This window comes from Poromitra crassiceps, assembly GCF_964638095.1.
Source record: "Poromitra crassiceps genome assembly, chromosome: 9".
NCBI classification, from domain to species: domain Eukaryota; kingdom Metazoa; phylum Chordata; class Actinopteri; order Beryciformes; family Melamphaidae; genus Poromitra; species Poromitra crassiceps.
Window position 1 is genome coordinate 44,840,822 of NC_139630.1, and position 21,925 is coordinate 44,862,746.

At 44.1% G+C, this 21,925-nt stretch overlaps 1 protein-coding gene across 1 annotated transcript in view; it reads right to left on the reverse strand.

Moving 5' to 3' along the window:
- The window catches only part of lpgat1 (lysophosphatidylglycerol acyltransferase 1), a gene marked incomplete at its 3' end in the record, with an annotated part of 60,768 nt that extends 39,844 nt beyond the window's left edge, over window positions 1-20,924 (reverse strand). The window contains exons 1-3 of the mRNA XM_083643367.1: window positions 20,419-20,924; window positions 19,066-19,318; window positions 59-177 (exon numbers count right to left, since the gene is read on the reverse strand). Of these exons, the coding sequence (XP_083499493.1) occupies window positions 59-177; window positions 19,066-19,303 (357 nt within the window). The 5' untranslated portion in view covers window positions 19,304-19,318; window positions 20,419-20,924. The remainder of the gene's footprint in view (window positions 1-58; window positions 178-19,065; window positions 19,319-20,418) is intronic.
- Between the last annotated feature and the right edge of the window lie 1,001 nt (window positions 20,925-21,925).

The window sequence follows — 21,925 nt, forward strand, 5'->3', positions numbered from 1 at the left end:
ACCCCAACGTTCTGCTTCAATCCCCAGACTTCCTCCACGTTGTGGCGTCTCTTCTTACCGTGCCCTTGTCCTGCAGGCACATCATGAGGGTGCACACGTCTCCTGTGGCTTGGTGGTTGACAATGACCATGGCTTCCTCTTCGGAGATGGGCCTCACGTCGTCGCCCCACTCCATTACTGTAGGGAAACAGAACAAAAAGGACACTTGCTTGAAACATCTTGACATGGCAGATGGGTGGGTCTCATAGCATCAGCACAATTCAAGCAATTCAAGTAATTTGTTAAGCACAGGCCCGGCGCTTAACACCCGGCCTTAATGTGCGTATTGTATCCGCATTGTGTCTACATATGATGTAGCTCAGAGGTTTCCAAAGAGGGAGGCTGGCCTCCCCAGGGCAGGCTCAGTGAATGGAAGTGAAAAAATATTCTAGTTATCAAAAGGAGATGGCCTAAATGTGTGTGATGGTTAAAGAGACAGAGATACAGTAGTATTGGGGAAATGTACTGTTTTTCCCAGAGTCAGAGAAAAATAAAAGCCTTCAGACAGACCTTTCTTTATACTCTGACGCTACAGCATCTTGTCTCAGTTGTTGAGATCAATTGGGATCAAATAACATAATCATCATGATCCCATAGGCATCCAGGAATTTAGCAAAACTACGGTAAGCAAGTAAACTGGGGAAGGGGGTCTTTGTCCAAGGGGAGGCCATGGCCTCAGACTTTGAAAAACCCCTGATGTAGCTGAATTATATTTAAACCTGGAATTAAAATTAGTCTGCTATAATAACCCCAATTACTCTTTCCCCTTGCCAAAATGCACTCTAATATGTCACTTCCTCTACAGAATATTGACATCCTGACCATCCAGTTTTTCACACGTTACTGTGTGAGCTGCCTGACACTGACACCTGTTTGATTTGCATGTGCTTTCTGATCCGAGAGGCACACTGCATTGACACTCTGTTGCTAATGTGGCCAAACGCATCTCTGACCACCTCCAGAGGTGCTTTGGATGATCGGTTCGTCGTCTTGGCGTCTTGTCTTTATTATTTAAAAAAATTACTCTATTCAATGACAGTCTGATGACCTGGGACACAAAGAGTTCAGCGTGTAGTTTTCAATGAGAAAGCAGAAGTGAGTTTCAGGAAATGGTATCACTATCACTCTCACTATTGTCCACTATAAACAGGCCAGGAGGAAACAGTCTGGGACACACACACACACACACACACACACACACACACACACACACACACACACACACACACACACACACACACACACAGGCACACACACAAGGGATGGTCTGTGTTGTCACAATCTGGGAACTCAGAGAGTCTGACGACTAATAGGACTCTGGGACGGAGCATTCCCTTTGACATGAATGGCTGGTAAAGGATAAATGGACTCCATTTGTATAGAAACTAACAGAAAATACTCATCCCAATTTTCAATCTGAAGATGCACTCGTGCTTCAATTTCAGTTTCTTTTTTTAGGAGTGTTTATTTTTAGGAGTATGCTTCTAAAATAGGCACACTGCAGAAGCCTGACATAGATTATAACCAGAATAACCTTAATAGGTAGTCATGGTGCTACATGTCTAAGAGATACAGTGTTATTAGCGCTCTTGTTGGTAATATGGGAGCTACCTCGCTGTGAAATAACATTCATCTGTTAGGATAAGCAATGAGCCGCATCCTGCCACAACAGGACCAGCACGCTTAGCATTCATATGATCTATAATGCGTACCTCACACAGCATCGTTAGAAGGCCCATAACAGAACCAGGGAGCTGTTCAAACTAATAGGAGGACAGGCTGTAACATATTTAGGCTACCCAACAATTACTCAAGAAATTGAGAAGGCTACATACACCCTGCTCTAGGGCTCGGCAATATAGCAATATTATATTGATATCGTGATGTGAGACTAGATATACAGTAGTCTTAGATTTCGGATATTGTATACCATTACCGTATGTGATTAGATAGAACAAAAGTGCTGTCTTTTCCTGGTTCCTGGTCTGCATTACAGTAAAGCGATGGGATTTTCTGAACTTAGACTGTTCTAGCAGCTATGCATTTAATAATTTCTCATTATATCCACATTACTGATGATTATTTATCAAAAATCTCATTGTGGAAATATTTTGTGAAAGCACCAAGAGTCACCCCTACAATTTGTCGCAATATCGATAGAGGTGTTCTGGTAAAAGGTGATATTTGATTTTGTCCATATTCACCAATATCTTGTTTTAATAAAAGTGCATGTGAGATCTCACATGTGACTTTCTTTGACTTATAACTGAACATTTAACCCACTTCAAAATACAGATATTTGGTCCATATCGCCCCAGCCCTACCCTGCTCTTCAGCCTGTACCACAGAAAGCTAAAATAACAGCGTTTCTCCCACAAAAAAAGCCATTTCACAGGTATGTTTCAACATGTCCAACAATGGTGAAGTGAGGAGATTGAGAAACCCTGCAGGCTACTGTAAATAAACCTGAATCGTGAAAACGTATGTTCAAACTGATAACGGACGGTGTCTCTATCAGCACCTATTGGGGGAGATCTCCAATGGCACTCCGCTCCCCCTTCTGATTTACATTGACAGGCCTCTATTGAAAGCTTACAGACAACTTCATTAACCATTCTGCGTGTATCCCACTGTTGACAGCAAACACACAGGAGCTGCAACAAAGGAGGAAACCACGCTGCTGGGAGATGAGGGGTGACGACAATGGGCCTCCTGCAGAGCACGTGCCTTTGCAATTTGACAACTCTGCATAACAACAGACAGCCAAGGAGGCCTGTGTAGCCTAGCCCTCTGCTGCATGTTAACAGACAGCCATGGAGGTCTGTGTAGCCTAGCCCCCTGCTGCATGTTAACAGACAGACATGGAGGTCTGTGCAGCCTAGCCCTCTGCATGTTAACAGACCGCCATGGAGGTCTGTGTAGCCTAGCCCTCTGCTGCATGTTAACAGCCCGCCAAGGAGGCCTGTGTAGCTTAGCCCTCTGCTGCATGTTAACAGACAGCCAAGGAGGCCTGTGAAGATGTAGGCTAGCCCTCTGCATGTTAACAGCCAGCCAAGGAGGCCTGTGAAGATGTAGACTAGCCATCTGCATGTTAACAGACAGCCAAGGAGGCCTATGAAGATGTAGGCTAGCCCTCTGCATGTTAACAGACAGCCAAGGAGGCCTGATGTGAAGATGTAGGCTAGCCCTCTGCATGTTAACAGCCAGCCAAGGAGGCCTGTGAAGATGTAGGCTAGCCATCTGCATGTTAACAGACAGCCAAGGAGGCCTGTGAAGATGTAGGCTAGCCCTCTGCATGTTAACAGACAGCCAAGGAGGCCTGATGTGAAGATGTAGGCTAGCCCTCTGCATGTTAACAGACAGCCAAGGAGGCATGTGAAGATGTAGGCTAACCCTCTGCATGTTAACAGACAGCCAAGGAGGCCTGTGAAGATGTAGGCTAGCCATCTGCATGTTAACAGGCAGCCAAGGAGGCCTGTGAAGATGTAGGCTAGCCCTCTGCATGTTAACAGACAGCCAAGGAGGCCTGTGAAGATGTAGGCTAGCCCTCTGCATGTTAACAGACAGCCAAGGAGGCCTGTGAAGATGTAGGCTAGCCATCTGCATGTTAACAGACAGCCAAGGAGGCCTGTGAAGATGTAGGCTAGCCCTCTGCATGTTAACAGACAGCCAAGGAGGCCTGATGTGAAGATGTAGGCTAGCCCTCTGCATGTTAACAGACAGCCAAGGAGGCATGTGAAGATGTAGGCTAGCCATCTGCATGTTAACAGACAGCCAAGGAGGCCTGATGTGAAGATGTAGGCTAGCCCTCTGCATGTTAACAGACAGCCAAGGAGGCCTGATGTGAAGATGTAAGCTAGCCCTCTGCATGTTAACAGACAGCCAAGGAGGCCTGATGTGAAGATGTAGGCTAGCCCTCTGCATGTTAACAGACAGCCAAGGAGGCCTGATGTGAAGATGTAGGCTAGCCCTCTGCATGTTAACAGACAGCCAAGGAGGCATGTGAAGATGTAGGCTAGCCCTCTGCATGTTAACACATTGAGTGCCAGCCATTTTTTCAATCCTGTAGGTAAGTTGTGCCAGTTTTTTTTTTGAGGATTCTGGCTCATTTTACAAGAGCCGAGGATTATTTTCTGTTAAGAATTCGTGAACACCAATCATCTAAAAATAACTAATAGAATGTGTGCTTTCTCTGTCTAAAAGAGTTAGTTTGCAGAGTTAGTAGTTATGTAGATATTAGCCGTTGAGTACAGCATGGTTTCAGAGATTTTCAGAGAGTTTGGAGATAAATGGATTTTTAGAACCACCTCACGTGCCTGTGATTATGGGTGCCCTTGTCTCCCACTCTGTGCGCTCTCTCTCTCTCTCTCTCTCTCTCTCTCTCTCTCTCTCTCTGAGAGAGAGAGAGAGAGAGAGAGAGAGAGAGAGAGAGAGAGTGTGTGTGTGTCTCCAAACTCCTCCCTCCGTCTGTGCTGCGGAGTGCTCTGCTGCTGGGAGTTTGAGCAGCGAGTTTGAGCAGCCTCTCTCCCTGGCAGCGAGTGTGGATAGGTCTCACTGTCTCTTGGGTTTGAGAGCCCCGATGAAGCCCCGTGCGACTCTAGGCTTTATGCTGCTCACCCAGTCCATTTCTGGAACCCCCCACCGCAGCAGCGCGAAGCGTCCCCGCCTACAGTATGAGAATGAGGCTCGTTCGTTTCTGACTGTAAAATCGCCAAGCCATTTCCGCGGGAGGCGGCTGCTTTTGGTCCACGGGTCCCGTGGCTGTGGCTTTCTCTCTGTCTCTGTCTGGAGAGAACTGTCGCCACTTAGTGGTCGGTAAAATAGATTATACACATTCTCTTCCTCCAATAGTGATATAGAAGACGTAAAAGCGGTTGATTGATGTCCCACCGTCAAAAAAAAAAAATGTTTATGTAAGACGAGATAGCTCGTCTATGGCACTTAACCGTTGGATTATGTAAGACGAGATATCTCGGCTATGGCACTCAACGTGTTAACAGACAGCCAAGAAGGCCTGATGTGAAGATGTAAGCTAGCCCTCTGCATGTTAACAGACAGCCAAGGAGGCCTGATGTGAAGATGTAGCCTACTAGCCCTCTGCATGTTAACAGACAGCCAAGGAGGCCTGATGTGAAGATGTAGGCTAGCCCTCTGCATGTTAACAGACAGCCAAGGAGGCCTGATGTGAAGATGCAGGCTAGCCCTCTGCATGTTAACAGACAGCCAAGGAGGCCTGATGTGAAGATGTAGGCTAGCCCTCTGCATGTTAACAGACAGCCAAGGAGGCCTGATGTGAAGATGTAGGCTAGCCCTCTGCATGTTAACAGACAGCCAAGGAGGCATGTGAAGATGTAGGCTAGCCCTCTGCATGTTAACAGACAGCCAAGGAGGCATGTGAAGATGTAGGCTAGCCCTCTGCATGTTAACAGACAGCCAAGGAGGCCTGATGTGAAGATGTAGGCTAGCCCTCTGCATGTTAACAGACAGCCAAGGAGGCCTGATGTGAAGATGTACGCTAGCCCTCTGCATGTTAACAGACAGCCAAGGAGGCCTGATGTGAAGATGTAGGCTAGCCCTCTGCATGTTAACAGACAGCCAAGGAGGCCTGATGTGAAGATGTAGGCTAGCCCTCTGTAGGGCTGTCACTTTTCATTCGAAATTCGAATGCAACTTCGAATGTGGGGGGAGGGGTTCGTTTTCGAAATGTAATTTGAATGTTCGAATTTTATTTTTATTTTTTATTATTAATTTTTTTTTTTTTTTTTTTTTATGAACCAAAATTAACCAACTGCTGCTTGCTGGTAATGTTAATCCCACGTCAGAAAAAGTCTCCAGATTTGTCGCGTTAGTCTCTTCTGAGAAAGATTGTCTCCAGGGTCTGAAAAGTTGTCTCGAGTTGGATGCAGCCAAGTTTGTGAGGCAGTGTTGTGACTGTGAGCGTCCAAGCTAACACGTCGGGCTGATGCCCGGTGGCCTGCAGTGGGTTGCACCAGCTGTGCGTAAGTTGAAACGTAAGCTAGTTTGAACGTAAAGTCTCACTAAGTCCGAGTTTACGCACTACTAAAAATATTTGGGTTGCACCAAGTGAAATAGTTACAACGTAGGCATAAGTTAGAACTTAAAATTTACACCTACGTCTTACTAGGTGTTAAGTCCTCCGTAAAATAGCAGTCGGCACGGATTGCAACTTGGCACCGTGGCACATCGTTGTTTTGCGTCCGCAACGCGCTCTCCGTGATAAATTACACCCTTTGATATTTATGACTCACGCTTTTGTTTCCCACAAGCTGCAGCACTGCATACAAATTAAAATAACCGCAACAATTTAGTGAGGCAGGATGGTGGTATAGCCTACAATACTGATGAAGAGCTCACAGATAAACGTTAACAGTAATATGAACCTAAACGAACGTTACTCAATAACGTTCTCATTTGATTAGTGTTGATGAAATATGAAAGCACTAATTTGCAGTGGGCAACATGTCCTGTTTTCACTCCACTTAAACAACCGTAAATAAACACCGTTTCCACCGTGCTTTTCACTGATTGGTCACAGATACTGTACACGTCATTGTCTGCGACACTATTTTGGTTAGTATGGACTTTAGGGTCTACTAGTTAAGATGTACCTTACGTCTCTGTGGTGCAACCAAACAAAGACACAACTTTAGTGTCAAACTAACTAGTTTGAACGTAGCAGTTAGTGTGGACTTTACACCCTAACTTAAGACAGAACTTACGTTCAGCTGGTGCAACAGGCTGCTGGACTGAAAAAAAAAAAAAAAAAAAAAAATTTTTTTTTTTTTTTTTTTATTAACCAAAAAACTTCGAATATATTCGAACGAATTTCGGGCAATTAAAGTTCGTTCGAATTTTATTTTGGGGAAAAAGTGACAGCCCTAGCCCTCTGCATGTTAACAGCCAGCCAAGGAGGCCTGTGAAGATGTAGGCTAGCCCTCTGCATGTTAACAGATAGCCAAGGAGGCCTGATGTGAAGATGTAGGCTAGCCCTCTGCATGTTAACAGACAGCCAAGGAGGCATGTGAAGATGTAGGCTAGCCCTCTGCATGTTAACAGACAGCCAAGGAGGCATGTGAAGATGTAGGCTAGCCCTCTGCATGTTAACAGACAGCCAAGGAGGCCTGATGTGAAGATGTAGGCTAGCCCTCTGCATGTTAACAGCCAGCCAAGGAGGCCTGTGAAGATGTAGGCTAGCCCTCTGCATGTTAACAGACAGCCAAGGAGGCCTGATGTGAAGATGTAGGCTAGCCCTCTGCATGTTAACAGACAGCCAAGGAGGCATGTGAAGATGTAGGCTAGCCAAAGCCACATGGTGAGCAGAGTCAGCTGGGATGCAATCCGTCAGTGGGAATCCCCGTAGTTCTGGGAGGGCCTGGCCAACTCCATCTCTCTGTGTAATGCTAATGCATATACCAGGTGGGCCCGAGGGTGCAGAGGGAGTTAGCACGTCCGGTCTACCAGGCAGTCTGCGTTCAGATTCCTGAGGTAGACGGACTTAATGAAAAAACACTTTTACTCGCCTAGTACAGCACACCAGGAAAGAAAGTACACACATTACGACTCGAGACAGCATACAGGATTGACATATTTGGTGCGGGTGAAAATGTAACCGGACCTCATAAAGAGAGGAGACATGGCAGTGAGTGTACTAAACATGACTAGTACATGGCAGTGAGTGTACTAAGCACATGACTAGTACATGGCAGTGAGTGTACTAAACATGACTAGTACATGGCAGTGAGTGTACTAAAGTAACATAAAGAAAGGAAGTCGCACACTCAAAGTCTCCTCTGCTGTGTTTTTCGTTAGTCTGCACCTCTTCAAACTTTTTGGGCGTGCTCCACTCTATATACAGTGAGTGTACTAAACACATGACTTGTATATTCAGAGCCAAAACTGCTCAAGGAAAAACGCAACCTAAAACAATGACAGTGTTAAAAAAACAGCTTGAGGCGATGAACCATACATATCTGCAGCCTGTTGCAGCAGCTGGATGTACAGTAAGTGATCTCTTATAGTTAGTTAGTTTGACACTAAAGCTGTGTTCGTTTAGTTGCACCATATTTGCTTAAGGTACATCTTAACTAGTAGGCCATAAAGTCTACAGTCCACACACTAACCAAAGTATTATCGCAGAAAATTACGTTTTCACTTTCTGTGGCCAAATTCAATCAGTGCAAAGCACAGTGAAAACGGCATTTGCCAAAGGGTCACAGTCATGGGTAAGGTGCAGTAGTCCAGTGTACCATAGGGTCACAGTCATGGGTAAGGCGCAGTAGTCCAGTGTACCATAGGGTCACAGTCATGGGTAAGGTGCAGTAGTCCAGTCTACCATAGGGTCACAGTCATGGGTAAGGTGCAGTAGTCCAGTGTACCATAGGGTCACAGTCATGGGTAAGGCGCAGTAGTCCAGTGTACCTTAGGGTCACAGTCATGGGTAAGGTGCAGTAGTCCAGTGTACCATAGGGTCACAGTCATGGGTAAGGTGCAGTAGTCCAGTGTAGGGATGTTCATCAATTATCGAAAATCGATAATCGATCGTTAAGGATTGGAATCGATCCTGTGGCATTTGGATCGATTTTTTAATTATTAAAAAAAAAAAAAAAATTTTTTTTTTTTTTTTTTTTTGGACTAGGTTTGGGTGGAATTCGTTCCTCCTCGCCCCACTCCATTGCACAGCCGACTAACGTGAGGTGGAGCTTCATATAGTCTCTAGTTTTCTGGCTGGGCACGGGCCTTTGTGCCAACAAAACTGTTTTAAACATGAGAAATTCACACCGGCATGCGCCGGGGACAGCAGTGTTGGAGAGGAGACACATTGAAATAAAGAGTTCATTGAGGAGAACACGTTGTCTTTCGTATTTTCTGCCATAGGCATTCATTTTGTTAAAAAAAAAAAAAAAAAAAAAAAAAAAAAAATTGAAAATATTGAAAATTTTCTAAGTATTAATAAAATCGATAATTGATCGTTAATTCTCACCGATTATCGATTTTGGAAAATTTTCAAAATGAACATCCCTAGTCCAGTGTACCATAGGGTCACAGTCATGGGTAAGGCGCAGTAGTCCAGTGTACCAAAGGGTCACAGTCATGGGTAAGGCGCAGTAGTCCAGTGTACCAAAGGGTCACAGTCATGGGTAAGGCGCAGTAGTCCAGTGTACCATAGGGTCACAGTCATGGGTAAGGCGCAGTAGTCCAGTGTACCATAGGGTCACAGTCATGGGTAAGGCGCAGTAGTCCAGTGTACCATAGGGTCACAGTCATGGGTAAGGCGCAGTAGTCCAGTGTACCTTAGGGTCACAGTCATGGGTAAGGCGCAGCAGAAACCTGAGGCAGTACTAGCAAAGCAAAACAAATTGACCTGGACCTGCCGGTGCAGCAAAGTCACAGATGTGTAAAAAGAAAACGCGGTTGATAAATAGCCAGAGCTGCACAAATTACAGATGTGAAGCACACAGCAAGGTTGACAGACAGCCTGTATTCCATCATTTTGAAGAGCTTCCTGTCATTAGCACTAAAGCCTCTGGGCATTTGAGCAGGAGCTCAGCTGATGGTGGAGGGGAAAAAAGTCAGATGTCTGTACTTGAGAGTCGAGGACATTCCAGCTTTGCTTTCCCGAGGAGATGGAAAATGTTTGCCTAGACACAAGACAAGCGAGGCGGTTGCTATGGAGATGTGATATCTGATCTGCATCTTCAAGGGAGCCTTTCATCGATTGTTCCATTCTCTAATGAAGTGATAAATAGGAACCAAAAACATTGCTAATGATCAGGTCACCTCGGGCCTACAATTATGCTCATTTTACTCAGGCAAAGAAGAGCTTTTCTGAAATCAGCAGCCCAAATGTATGTCTAAACACCATATTGGCAGGCTTACCCAGAAGTCCCTGCACTTCTGGGTAAACGCTTCGTTTGAAGCGTTTTCTGAAAATAGCTTTTTTAATGCATTTACGCTTCAAATGTCATAAAATGGTCCTCATTTGTGAAGAGTATCTTGCAGAACACAAACTGTTTTTAAACTTTTGTTAACCGCATACCTTATTTCATGCATTTAATCGAAATCCCCATACAAAAATCCCATTGCCTTTTACCTTTTAATTGTGATGCTGAGCAAGAGTAGTGTTTGGGATCTTCCTTTCTCAAGACGGCAGATATCCAATTGAAATTATCTGTACTGTACGACAAATTAAAAAAATGTGGTAAAGTGTTTATGTTCTAAACTGTAGTGTGGAATTATACTGTATGTAAGACAAGTGTAGACCGCATTAAATAAGATCTAGTGTCACCACTCCAAGAGAGCATCAATCAACCCATTAGTATAATATCTGGTGAGAGATAAAGGTAGCAAGCTGCTCTCATTCTCAAAAGCCAGCATCAAATGAAGGCCACTATACTAGCTGCTGCTATTCAGCACGTTCACAACCAGGTGTAGTCATGGATTCATGCACACATTATTCATTCAGCAGCAGTTCATTAGCAGATATTGCAGAACATATTCCATGGGTAGATGCATGAACAAAATCTGCTCACGGTTTAAGGCAGGTGGCTCCATTTGACTTCATCTTAATGACTGTTTATTAGCCTATATAGCCTAATGACAAAGTTACAAATGTTACAGCATAGGCTTTAGAGCCTATGAAAAGTTACTGAGCTTAAGCTTAACCATTGATCCTTGGGTATTACAGGGCAATGGGGCGGTCATTGCTGATGCTGATACATTTAGGCCATGTTCAGACTAGGAGGCCAAATCCGATTTGTGAACTTTAGTGACCTATTAATGACTTTATCCGGATTGGCTTTATGAATCTGGACGCTCCAAGTCAGACCCAAACCACATATGGAGGTAGTTTCCAATCTGCTTCAAATGTGCTTTTGACTGATGTGTCTTGTGAACGTCACTCGCAACTCGTCATCAAATGCTTCCGCGCAGGAAACCACGTCACCAATGTATGTATTTACTGACTGATTTGGGAAACCAATCAAGATAATGACGATTAATAACTTTATCAGCAAATCGGATTTGCCTGTAATAATGTGAACATGGCCTTACATCCTCTGATGCAAGTGGACAAAATGATCTGTGTGGATTTTTCTCATCTTCCAACACAGCCTAGCTGGGGTTAATCAGGCATTAAAATTAAAATAAAAAGGATACTAAAAAAGGACAGAGGGGATAACATGTTGGCATGTTCAATTTAGGTCTCTATTTCTCCCCCGCCCACAGGAGAATCAGATCAATCCTCTGGAGCGCGGGAATCGAGAGCACGCTTTGAGACGGATGCCACGCCTGTCACACTCGGGGGGGGGAGTGGCGTGCACGCCCCCCCCCCATCCCCCCAAGGCAATGTCATTTCATAAGGAGCATACCTTCATGCTCACTGAAGTCGCCATTGTGGTGGGAGGGGAGCGTAAGTGATATCACAGAGAGATGGCTCATCTGTCAGGCAGAATACATTAGGGAAATTGTCTTTGAGAGATGACACAGTTAGCCCGGCAGGAGGACAGCCGCGCTGCAGGCACAGTGTCTAATCCAGCAAACGGTGGTCAGCTAAATGGCGTAGCGCTGACAGAGGAGAGGGCTGATTTAGCAAGGCATTACACCCGTTTCTCAAGTCAATGAAAGGTGATGGGCAGTTTGTCCACACTCAGCTTGGCAGCGGAGAAGAGTTCAACTGGGGGGGTAATACAAAAAACCACAACAACAACAACAACAACAACAACAACAACAACAACAACAACAACAATGGATGGCCTGTGTGGTAAACCAGAATACGCAGTGAAAATTTGTAATGATGACCTTGTGTTGTTTAACATTTTTTTCATAATAAGAAAAGCCACGTCACACAGAGTGGGAAATTAATGCCAGCCAGCAGCCAAATGCTGGTCAATTCTGGCAGGCAACAAAGCATAATTTGGAATTCTTGTTTTGTTTTAAAAGACTAGCTAACTGGTCAAATAGTGAAAGCTGTAGTGGGTCTTGGGGTTTACCAGCCAACAAATTTAATAAAGAAATGCCTCATACTCGCAGATTCCTAATACTTGAAAAATACTGATGAAAATAGCACACATTCTTGCAAATACCTTGCAGCAGAAAGGGATCATCATATAGCAATAGCATATCCTGAAACTCACTTCTCCTTTCTGGTTTAAAACTAGTTAATTCTGTCTACAAGTCTAGATGCTATCTGCAGCAAAACAAAACAAAGCAAAACTAAGCAAAACAAAACAAATCAAAACAAAACAAAACAAAAAACATGACGGCCTGGTCCGGATGCTGGCTGAGTACCACTACATTTGAAGAGAAACCTATCTACTAGAGGTCGACCGATTAAACATTTTCGCAGATTAATCAGATTAATTAGGGATGCACCGACCACGTTTTTGCCACCGATCACCGATGAGCAATATCTGCTCATATCTCTATATATACCGATCGTCATGCCGATCTTCTTCTTTTTTTATATATAGCAGCTGGTAGGCTATAGGGGTATTATATGTCGTTCCCCCACCTTATAGGTCTAACAGTTTCCATTGTACATGCATTTAATCCATCAAAGTCCTGCAGCCTGTTGCACCAGCTGAACGTAAGTTCTGTCTTAAGTTAGGGTGTAAAGTCGACACTAACTGCTACGTTCAAACTACCGGTAGTTAGTTTGACACTAAAGTTGTGTCTTTGTTTGGTTGCACCACGGAGACGTAAGGTACATCTTAACTAGTAGACCCTAAAGTCCATACTAACCAAAATAGTGTCGCAGACAATGACGTGTACAGTATCTGTGACCAATCAGTGAAAAGCATGGTGGAAACGGTGTTTATTTACGGTTGTTTAAGTAAGTGGAGTGAAAACAGGACATGTTGCCCACCGCAAATTAGTGCTTTCATATTTCATCAACACTAATCAAATGAGAACGTTATTGAGTAACGTTTGTTTAGGTTCATATTAGCTACTGTTAACGTTTATCTGTGAGCTCTTCATTGTAGGCTAATTTACCACCATCCTGCCTCGCTAAATTGTTGTGGTTATTTTAATTTGTATGCAGTGCTGCAGCTTGTGGGGAACAAAAGCGTGAGTCATAAATATCAAAGGGTGTAATACTTTATCACGGAGAGCGCGTTGCGGACGCAAAACAACGATGCGCCACGGTGCCAAATTGCGATCCGTGCCAACTGCTATTTTACGGAGGACTTTACACCTAGTAAGAAGTAGGTGTAAATTTTAAGTTCTAACTTATGCCTACGTTGTAACTATTTCACTTGGTGCAACCCAAATATTTTTAGTAGTGCGTAAACTCGGACTTAGTGAGACTTTACATTCAAACTAGCTTACGTTTCAACTTACGCACAGCTGGTGCAACCCACTGCTGGTTAAAACATGTTGTTTTTCCTATCTCAATATTTTACGTGATCACTATGTAAACAAAAACCATGTCCTTTTAGGTAGCACACGCATCAGACTCTGTATTGACAGATTGTTTCCATAGACCAACATTTGCTTGGGCAGTTTTGTGTGGATTTTGGTGGTTTTTGAGCAGTCTTTCGGCTCCAAACCTGTCTGTTTCATTGCTGTGGTAAGGAACACTAGCGTCGGTGGATGTCAATAAACTCACTGATGGGAATTGTGCTGCTTGCAACAGCAGCTGCACTCTTGTCCTTTCCCTTAACATGGAGCACATCTTGTGTCTGATGTCATTGCCCATCACGATGTTTCACTTTGAACATCGTCATATGCCAATTTGGTCGACATCACCCAAACCTAATAAAGCGCAAGAGATAGAATTCACCAATTTACACCGCAATGTGTGTGTGTTTTACAGCCAATATACTATGCTATCAAAATGAATTTGAGAATGATATAATGAGGTAAATATATTCTACACAGAGGGGCTTCATTTGAGGAAACGTTACATCATGAAAATCGTGATATACAATTATCTACCGTACATTAATTATGCAGCACTTGTCTAAGGGCAAATATTCAAATACTTTTGTGATGAAAAGTTGATCATAAACAAATAACTGAAAGTTATAACTAAATTTTCATTAACAAAATGAACAGTACGGTAGTTGCTGGTAAGGATTCAATAAAAAGTGACTTCATCCAAGGCAAGCCCTACTGCTTAGCAAGTCTAAAGTCTGATCATTCTTGGACTGAGGCAATGTTTGCATGCTCATAGACTGATAGTCCCTATCTTTAATCTCTGCCAGGTCCAGCAGACCGCCCAGTCATGTGACATGCACTGGAAACTTAATGCCACTGGCTTTAGGGCACCTGTTTGTGCCCAGCGGCCACTGCTGTACGTACGTGTGACATTCTGGAGATGCTTTGCAGCATGCAGTTGTGGCGCTTTGTGGCAGGAGGTGGTAAAGGGTGGGATGGGGCAGTGGAGAGGGTGACAATCCAAATGATGACATGATAGTACTGTCTGCCACTGAAGACAACATTGCGTACATTTGTACATTGTTAGCATTGGGCTGGGCAGCCGAGCTAAATTAACAGCCCGCCGGCACCAAGTACATTTATTTTGTAGTTTGTTTTTGTTTTTTTGGCCGGATTCATTCATGGTGCATGAAGCTGCCAGTTCTTGATGAGATGTAGTTTTCAAAAAATCATCTGCCAAGCACCGAAAGTGTGTTAGTGAACTTCAAAGACCACAATTCATTGTACCTAATACCTATGACACAGTGCATCTGCTTTAAGTTGTAGTGTCTCTCCAGACATAAACTGAAAGGAGAGACCATCTGAAACCGCCTCAACAATCAGATGGAAGGGGCGTCCGGGTAGTGTAGCGGTAGATTCCCTGCCTACCAACACGAGGGTCGCAGGTCGAGGAAGCATGGTGCTAGTCTACGGCTCTCCCCAGATCGACAGAGGGTGGAGCAGCGACCAGGGCAGCAGGGAAGGGGGAAATTTGCCAAGTACAATTGGGGAGAAAATGGGGGGAAATCGTTAAAAAATAAATAATAATACAAAAAAATATATACGGTATATATAAAAAATAAAAAAACACAATCAGATGGAAGTATAATAGTCAGCTAATGTTGCACTGAGAGACAGTGCCTGAAAAAATGAGTTACTGAGCTTGGTAAATAAGACGTCAATAACAAGTCATCAATAACCCCCCTCACTACACTGTAGTAAACTGACAAGCTAGAAACACTGAAACATCTGTACTAGTATGCAAGCAGTGTCTGCCAAAACACAATATTAGACCACACATGGTGAGTTTGGGAAGTGGTTTATCAGTGTTTCCTCTAGAAATAAATTCAGGCCTGGAGTGCTTTCGAAACGTACCCCGACCACAACAGGAAAAAATAAAATAAAAATACCCCCCCCCCCCCCGGCCTGGCGGAGCGTCGTTGGCCTGTAGAATGGTAGGGGAAACACTGGGTTTATGATGCACGGCATCTATGTGCACGGCTAAATAAAGACAGGCTAAATTAGCTATGCTGGGATCAGTCTGCTGTACCAACAAAACTGATGTCTTCACAGAGAGTTATGAGATATGCTAGTAATGCTTTCAGAAGTAAACACTTCATATCATTGGGCAGTGCTTAGACCTGGCATCCTGAATGCTATGCCGAGTCCCTATTGTGATTATTACTTGTTTCCAAGTACAGTTTGATACATGTCAGTGCTCCATACTTACTGAAGGTCGTGTGGCCACGGCACCTCAGTAGTGATCAAAGCCCAGCACTCTGTGAGGCTGCATGAATGCGATAGAGACTCCTCAAAGTGTGTGAAACGCCTGTCTGGATGTTCTAGACTGATCTTGTCTCTTCGGTGCCAAGAATAACAAGAAGAAAATTAAGAAACTCTCACACACACCTCTCCTCCCTCAACGGTTTTGCTATAGGCAAGCGGAGCACGACTCATGCTCAGAGTTACAAGTTAGATTCCTGGAAAAATGTAATGATGATATTCACTTGAGAGCAGCAGAGCGCTATCACCTCACACACTGTCACTGCCCCAATGATCTGCTGCTCTCAGTTCTGCCATTGACCTAATGATCCAAACTAAGCCTTCTGAGATGCTTGAGGATGACCTTTTCATTCAGGCCGTGGGTCACTCACTCCATACAATTATCCAACAAAGATTTTCTAGAATTAGTCTAATCTCTAATTCTTTTTGTACAACCTGTGCCAATAAGGGGATATTATTATAACATTATACCAATTTTCCTTATTTGGTCACTTTAACATGAAACCATGTCATGTACAGAGTGCCATTGTTGGAGTCGCACCAATGGACTCCCTGGCAGAAGAGATACGGTATCTCAACGGGACCATCCTGGTTAAATAAAGGATAAATAAACATGTGTGCTCACTGCTCCTCCTCCAACTGAACTGACGCAACATCCAACATCTCTCTGACAGTTAACCAAAGTACAGCATGCAAAGTACAAAGTTCCAGGAAGTGGATGAGTAGGCTGACACACCCGGGAAAGCAGTTATGTAGCACACATTCATCAAATGACTTCATTATAAGCCAGGATGAATGAGTTTTCGTCCTTAAAAAGGCCTGGACAGAAGAACGCCAGAATGGAACAAAAGATGTAGAGTAACACAGTAAAGCTATGACCTTCGGTGCAACCTGAGGCTTTTAAATGGTAGGCTAGTAAGTGTTGTCCTGATGAAAAGCAGAGTGTGAACTAGCGGTTAGACAAGACTGTCCTGTGAGAGAAGGGTACCAGGGTTGATGATTACCCCAGCTTGGATCCATCCACTCACGATACGGATCCCCTGGTCTCGTGACACCAGACAATTGGAGAGCAAATGATGCTCTCGCCCCATTATACTCCCTCATGAAACAAACTGGGGATATAGCCAATCAACACGGAGAGAACTTTTTAAAACATTAAAAATGGATATCCCAGACAACCTATTTGATTCCATGACAAACATCAACTATCGTTGAAGGAGTTTTCTTCTGTGACTGCGGAGTGAGCCATCCTACAATGGTACGACACAGTGTTTACGACAAGCATCTCACCGCCCTGATACAGTATGTACAGTAGGGCCGCCCCTAAACACTTTTGATTGGTTCTTCTGATCTGCAATGCCTCTTTTTTAACTCTTCTGAACTCTTTTTTTAAATAGTTTCCACCCAGTTTTAACAAGGAAAGCTGGGAGATTGTCCTCAGTGCGTTTCGAGACTGACTTGTGATCTACGGGTCGCCTACCTGCTCCGGGGGTGTTGCTCATGCATACTGACCGCTCTGTTATATCTTCACACAAGAAGTGTGTGTCAGAGAAATGGGAGAAGTAGTAGCTTCCAATTACACTGTGTCTATAGTGATCTGCTACTCTAAATCCACCCCCCCCCCTAAAAAAGAATCTAGGCACTATGTTGATCTTGGCTGGACTTTAACCACCACTCATCAAGGTCTGTAACACATATACTTCTCACCGCAAGACCAGTTGTTCTATAGGCACAATGCTTTGCATAATTAATCAGTACTCCTTGTTGCTCTCCATGTTCACCACTTAGTCATTTGTAAGCATTTGGTTGCGCCAATGTGCAACCAAACACCACTGCCGAGGCCCAATCACTTCCAAGATGTGAAAGCGGTCAGTTGAGACGAACCAACAGACGCTTGTGAGGTCCTTCCCTTCTGGTACCATGTGTCAGCCTGTACTGTGTCCCTGTGTCTCTGCAGTAGCATCGCCCAGGCACAGTCCTGTACATTGACCACGCGTTTGCAATGAAAGTGATGCTGACTACCGTGAATGCTCAAGCAGAATCAGCTACACTCTGAGCATATGTAACTATGCTGATTATATGAATATTTCATAATGGGAAAGGGATCTGTAGCACTACCATTTTAGAAGCAGATGCCCCTGAATATGAGTCAATGCTCCCTACAAAGTGGAGCGAAGAGCAGCTGTGCAGATTGAGGTCCAAAGCAGAGATGGTCATTTTCAATCATTACGCTACTATGTGTCTCTCCCCTGCTACTTACTTTTTCAATTCAAGAGCTCATAATGCTCCTTGGAAAACATTTCACTATAAAGCCTTGTAGGATAACAACTACACATGTTGTATATACAGCATCTTGCCCATGCAGTGGTCAGTTTGGATCAAGAGTGCATCTAAACATGTTTTAGGGCAATCTCCTGTATGCTTCCCCAACCAGTAAACAGTGACTGCGTTTACATGGACATGAGTATCCCGGTTATTGTCAGGGTTTTGAAGTATCCCGTTTTTGTGTGTCTGCATGTAAACATCATATCCCGATTTCAGAAACCTGGTCCTGGATAAGCCCTTATCCCGGTTTTGAGAAACCAGGTTATGCTAGCTGGAGTACTCCGAAAGAAACCGGGATACTGCTGCATGTATACACCTTATCCTGGTTTCTGACTGCAGCAGACTACCTGCGCAGGCACGGCTTCAGCCAAGTCTTCTGGAGTGATGAGGAAACAGAGTTTTGTGGAGTTTTGTCCTTCGGTGATGAAATTATTAAATATACTTGGCATTTTAGATAGGAGGAAGCATTGAAATGTGGACCTATTCAAGTCTGTAGTATACAGACTACAGGATGAAGGTGTTGTGACTCAAATGAAAGAAAGAAGCAGCGCACAGACGGGGACAGACGTCCGTGAAGCGGGGATCCAAGGAATCCCACACAGTCTTGGCCCAAAACAGGTGAATTATGTCACACACATCCAATACTGTACAAGCGAAAATAATAATAATGATGCCGGTTTGTGTTGTAAAGATCACAGGCACCTGCGCAAATAGCATGCAGTAATCAGTAACCGGGATACTAGTACTTATCATGTATACAGGGATATGAATAACCTGCTTTCTCTGTGTTCTATGTAAACGCCATAACCCCAAATATGATCAAAAACAGGATAAGCCTCATAACTGGGATACTCATGTCCATGTAAACGCAGTCACTGGCCATGAAATCCAGGCCCTGTTTGCCAACAGCAAGAAAAGAGTTTGCATTCATGGTACATGGAACAGTGACAATATGGCATGGGTAATAATAAAGTATCTTACCTGTATAACCTGCAAGCCAGCCCCACGAAGTCACCAAGGCCAGCATCCATTTGAACATCATCCCTTCAATGTACCAAAAGGTGGGACTGTCCCATATTCTCAGTGGCTGAAGCAGGAGCAGGTATAAACAGTAGGATGGGATGGCTACACAGTTGTTGATGAGCATAAACACGAAACGAATCGACGACCTCAGCAGAATCCAGCCCAGTGTGTGGGCGCCGTCCAGGTGCTGAGCCATCCTGATGCACACGGTCTGTAAAGAGACACACAGCAGAGCTTAGCATCTGTCTGTAAAGAGACACACAGCAGAGGTTAGCATCCCATTTTCATCTCGACTGCCTCTAAACCAGTGGTTCTCAAAGTGTGGTCCGGGGACCCCCAGGGGTCCTTGAGGAGGGGGTTCCAGGGAGTCCCCAGCAAAAAGGGAAATCGTTTATTTTCACTATAATTCCATCCATAAGTAACACAATGACAGAATGTATGACTAGTTTGGTCATGGGTTTCATACAGTTACTGTAATAAAACATCTAAGGTAAAAGCAAAAATCTTATCAGATGGATGACCCTGGGACAAAATCTTATCAAACTGGGGTCTGTGGTCAATGTGTTTGTCCGTGTAGGGGTCCTTGACGTGAAAAGGTTTGAGAACCACTGCTCTAAACAACCTAAGTAGCGTGCTCACGAAAGAGCACACCGAGGCGAGGCATACGTGTGCACTTGCTGTTAACAGCCAGTCGAAAACAATCCCCTCTCGTGTTCTGAATGAGACACAAATCTGCCAGATAACGTTATGTCATGCACTCATAAAAAAAATAAAAACTGGGTAGTGGGTCTGCCGCTAACCGGTTGAGGGTCAAGCTATTTCAGCTGAATGGCATTATTACACATGTGTAACGTTAGTTAGAGCTATCTGCATGTATCCTACACTCACATGTCGCACTGCAATGTATATGCAAGATATTCGTTCTCAACTGTGGTTTGTTTTCGTGCTTACCAGTTAGCTATAGCTACCTAGCCGCTAGTTTACATGCAATGATAGTAGGACCATAAAAGGACCAGTCGAACGGGGCAGGATCGAGTCCTACACAGTTGGCGTGCTAGCTAGCAAGAGGCTGTTAGATTAACAACGGGAACAGAAATGTGTCAGTTATGAGCAGTGACAATATCACTGTGAAACCCATTGAAATGCATATTTGGGGTAACGTTATAAGCCGAAGGACTTCTGGTATTAGAAGGCTACCAGACGTTTACCTGCACACTGGATAATGACTGGTGCAACAGCAACGCGCAATATCAGCGTGTTTACCCTGGGATTTAGTCAGTCTTTAGTTAAATAAGCACTGATGTTACTCACCTATTTAATGTCACTGAAGCATCCAAGGACAGCAAAGATGTAGTGCAAGATACCGTGTCACGTGCAGCTAACCTAAGCAATTTTTGCTACTAAGTCTCTATCAAATCTGGGACACTGGTGGACATTTTTAATAAAATAACGTTATACCCTTCGCGGTATATTAACTCCAGTTCCACCCATTTAGCTATTCGGTGCTGCTCGGGTAGAATGAATCCCGGGCACCCCTGGCTCGCTAGCTGGCTAGCAAGCGACTCCACTTCAGCGCCGCTGGCTCCATCTCAATCAATGGCACCGGGATAATTCCACCGATGCAACATCATCATCAAGTTAGCTAGCTAACGTTAGTGAGCTTCCATTAGCAAATATGAACGAGAGAGGATGCGGGCCTGCAATCAAGGCTGCCGGTTAAACTGCGGTTATACAATAAAACATGAACAAAAGATGCACTCCGTGTGTATCCAATACGGAGAGAAACGAGTTCTCGTTTCTAGACTGGTATGACCCGTTATCTTTCTCCATAGCCCGATTCACGCAGCCATCACAACGAAGAAGAGAGGAGCTTCACCCAGAGCTGCGTCAAGCTACCCAGAGCCAGAGCCTAAGGCTAATCAGAGTACCCCGGAAGGGAGTCGAGTTTGCCTTCAAAATAAAAGCTAAACTATTACTCAAAACTTCGGCACGCACACGGGCACGTGTGTTGCTCATAGGGATTGATATATTATATTTTGAAAGATAGGAGCGGAAGTTCTGTTTTTATTTCGGCTACGTTTACACTTGTCTTCAGCAGACGCTAATCAAGCCACTACAATGCGCAGGCTCACTGATTTCGTGTCATTATCTTTATTGTTTCTTCTAATCATGCTTTTAATACATCCATGATCCTTATCCAAGGTACTGACAATGTGACCATGACTTCATCTTAAGTCATCTGGACTCTGTTCCTAGATCTGCAATTTCATTTTGTGTGATATCACTGTTGCCATTCTGTTGCGTTTACTTTTATTCTCAAGTGTGGGTTTAACCAAAATACTATTTGAATGAACAACGCTCGCATCAAAGTATGTAAAAAAAATCAATAATGACGAGAACATTAAGTGTGTGGGTTTACAGTTACTAACATCTAGCGTTAGTGCACTACTAGTTTTTCAACTGACCATGTCTCCCTTCAATCCAGCCGTGTAAAAAGTCTAGAAGAATTAGCATCAGAACAATGTTGTGCTCTTTGGACCAAAATTACGCTTAGAGACTGTTTAATGAATAGTTATGGTCTGCCCCCTGGTGGTTCTTCTGTCTATTGCACGTTCTGAAAACGACAGTAAATCCAAGGACATGATGGTTGGAGCAAGACAAGAAAATAAACAGATTCCCTCCTGGGACGCTGAGGGTGTACCCCTCGAGGGTGTGTGACGAAAAATGGCAAAACCCTATCCCCAAAGTGGATAGAGGTGATACAGGCCATACCAAAACCAGGAGAATCTTACCTCTTTACACACTTCAGTTAGAGCAG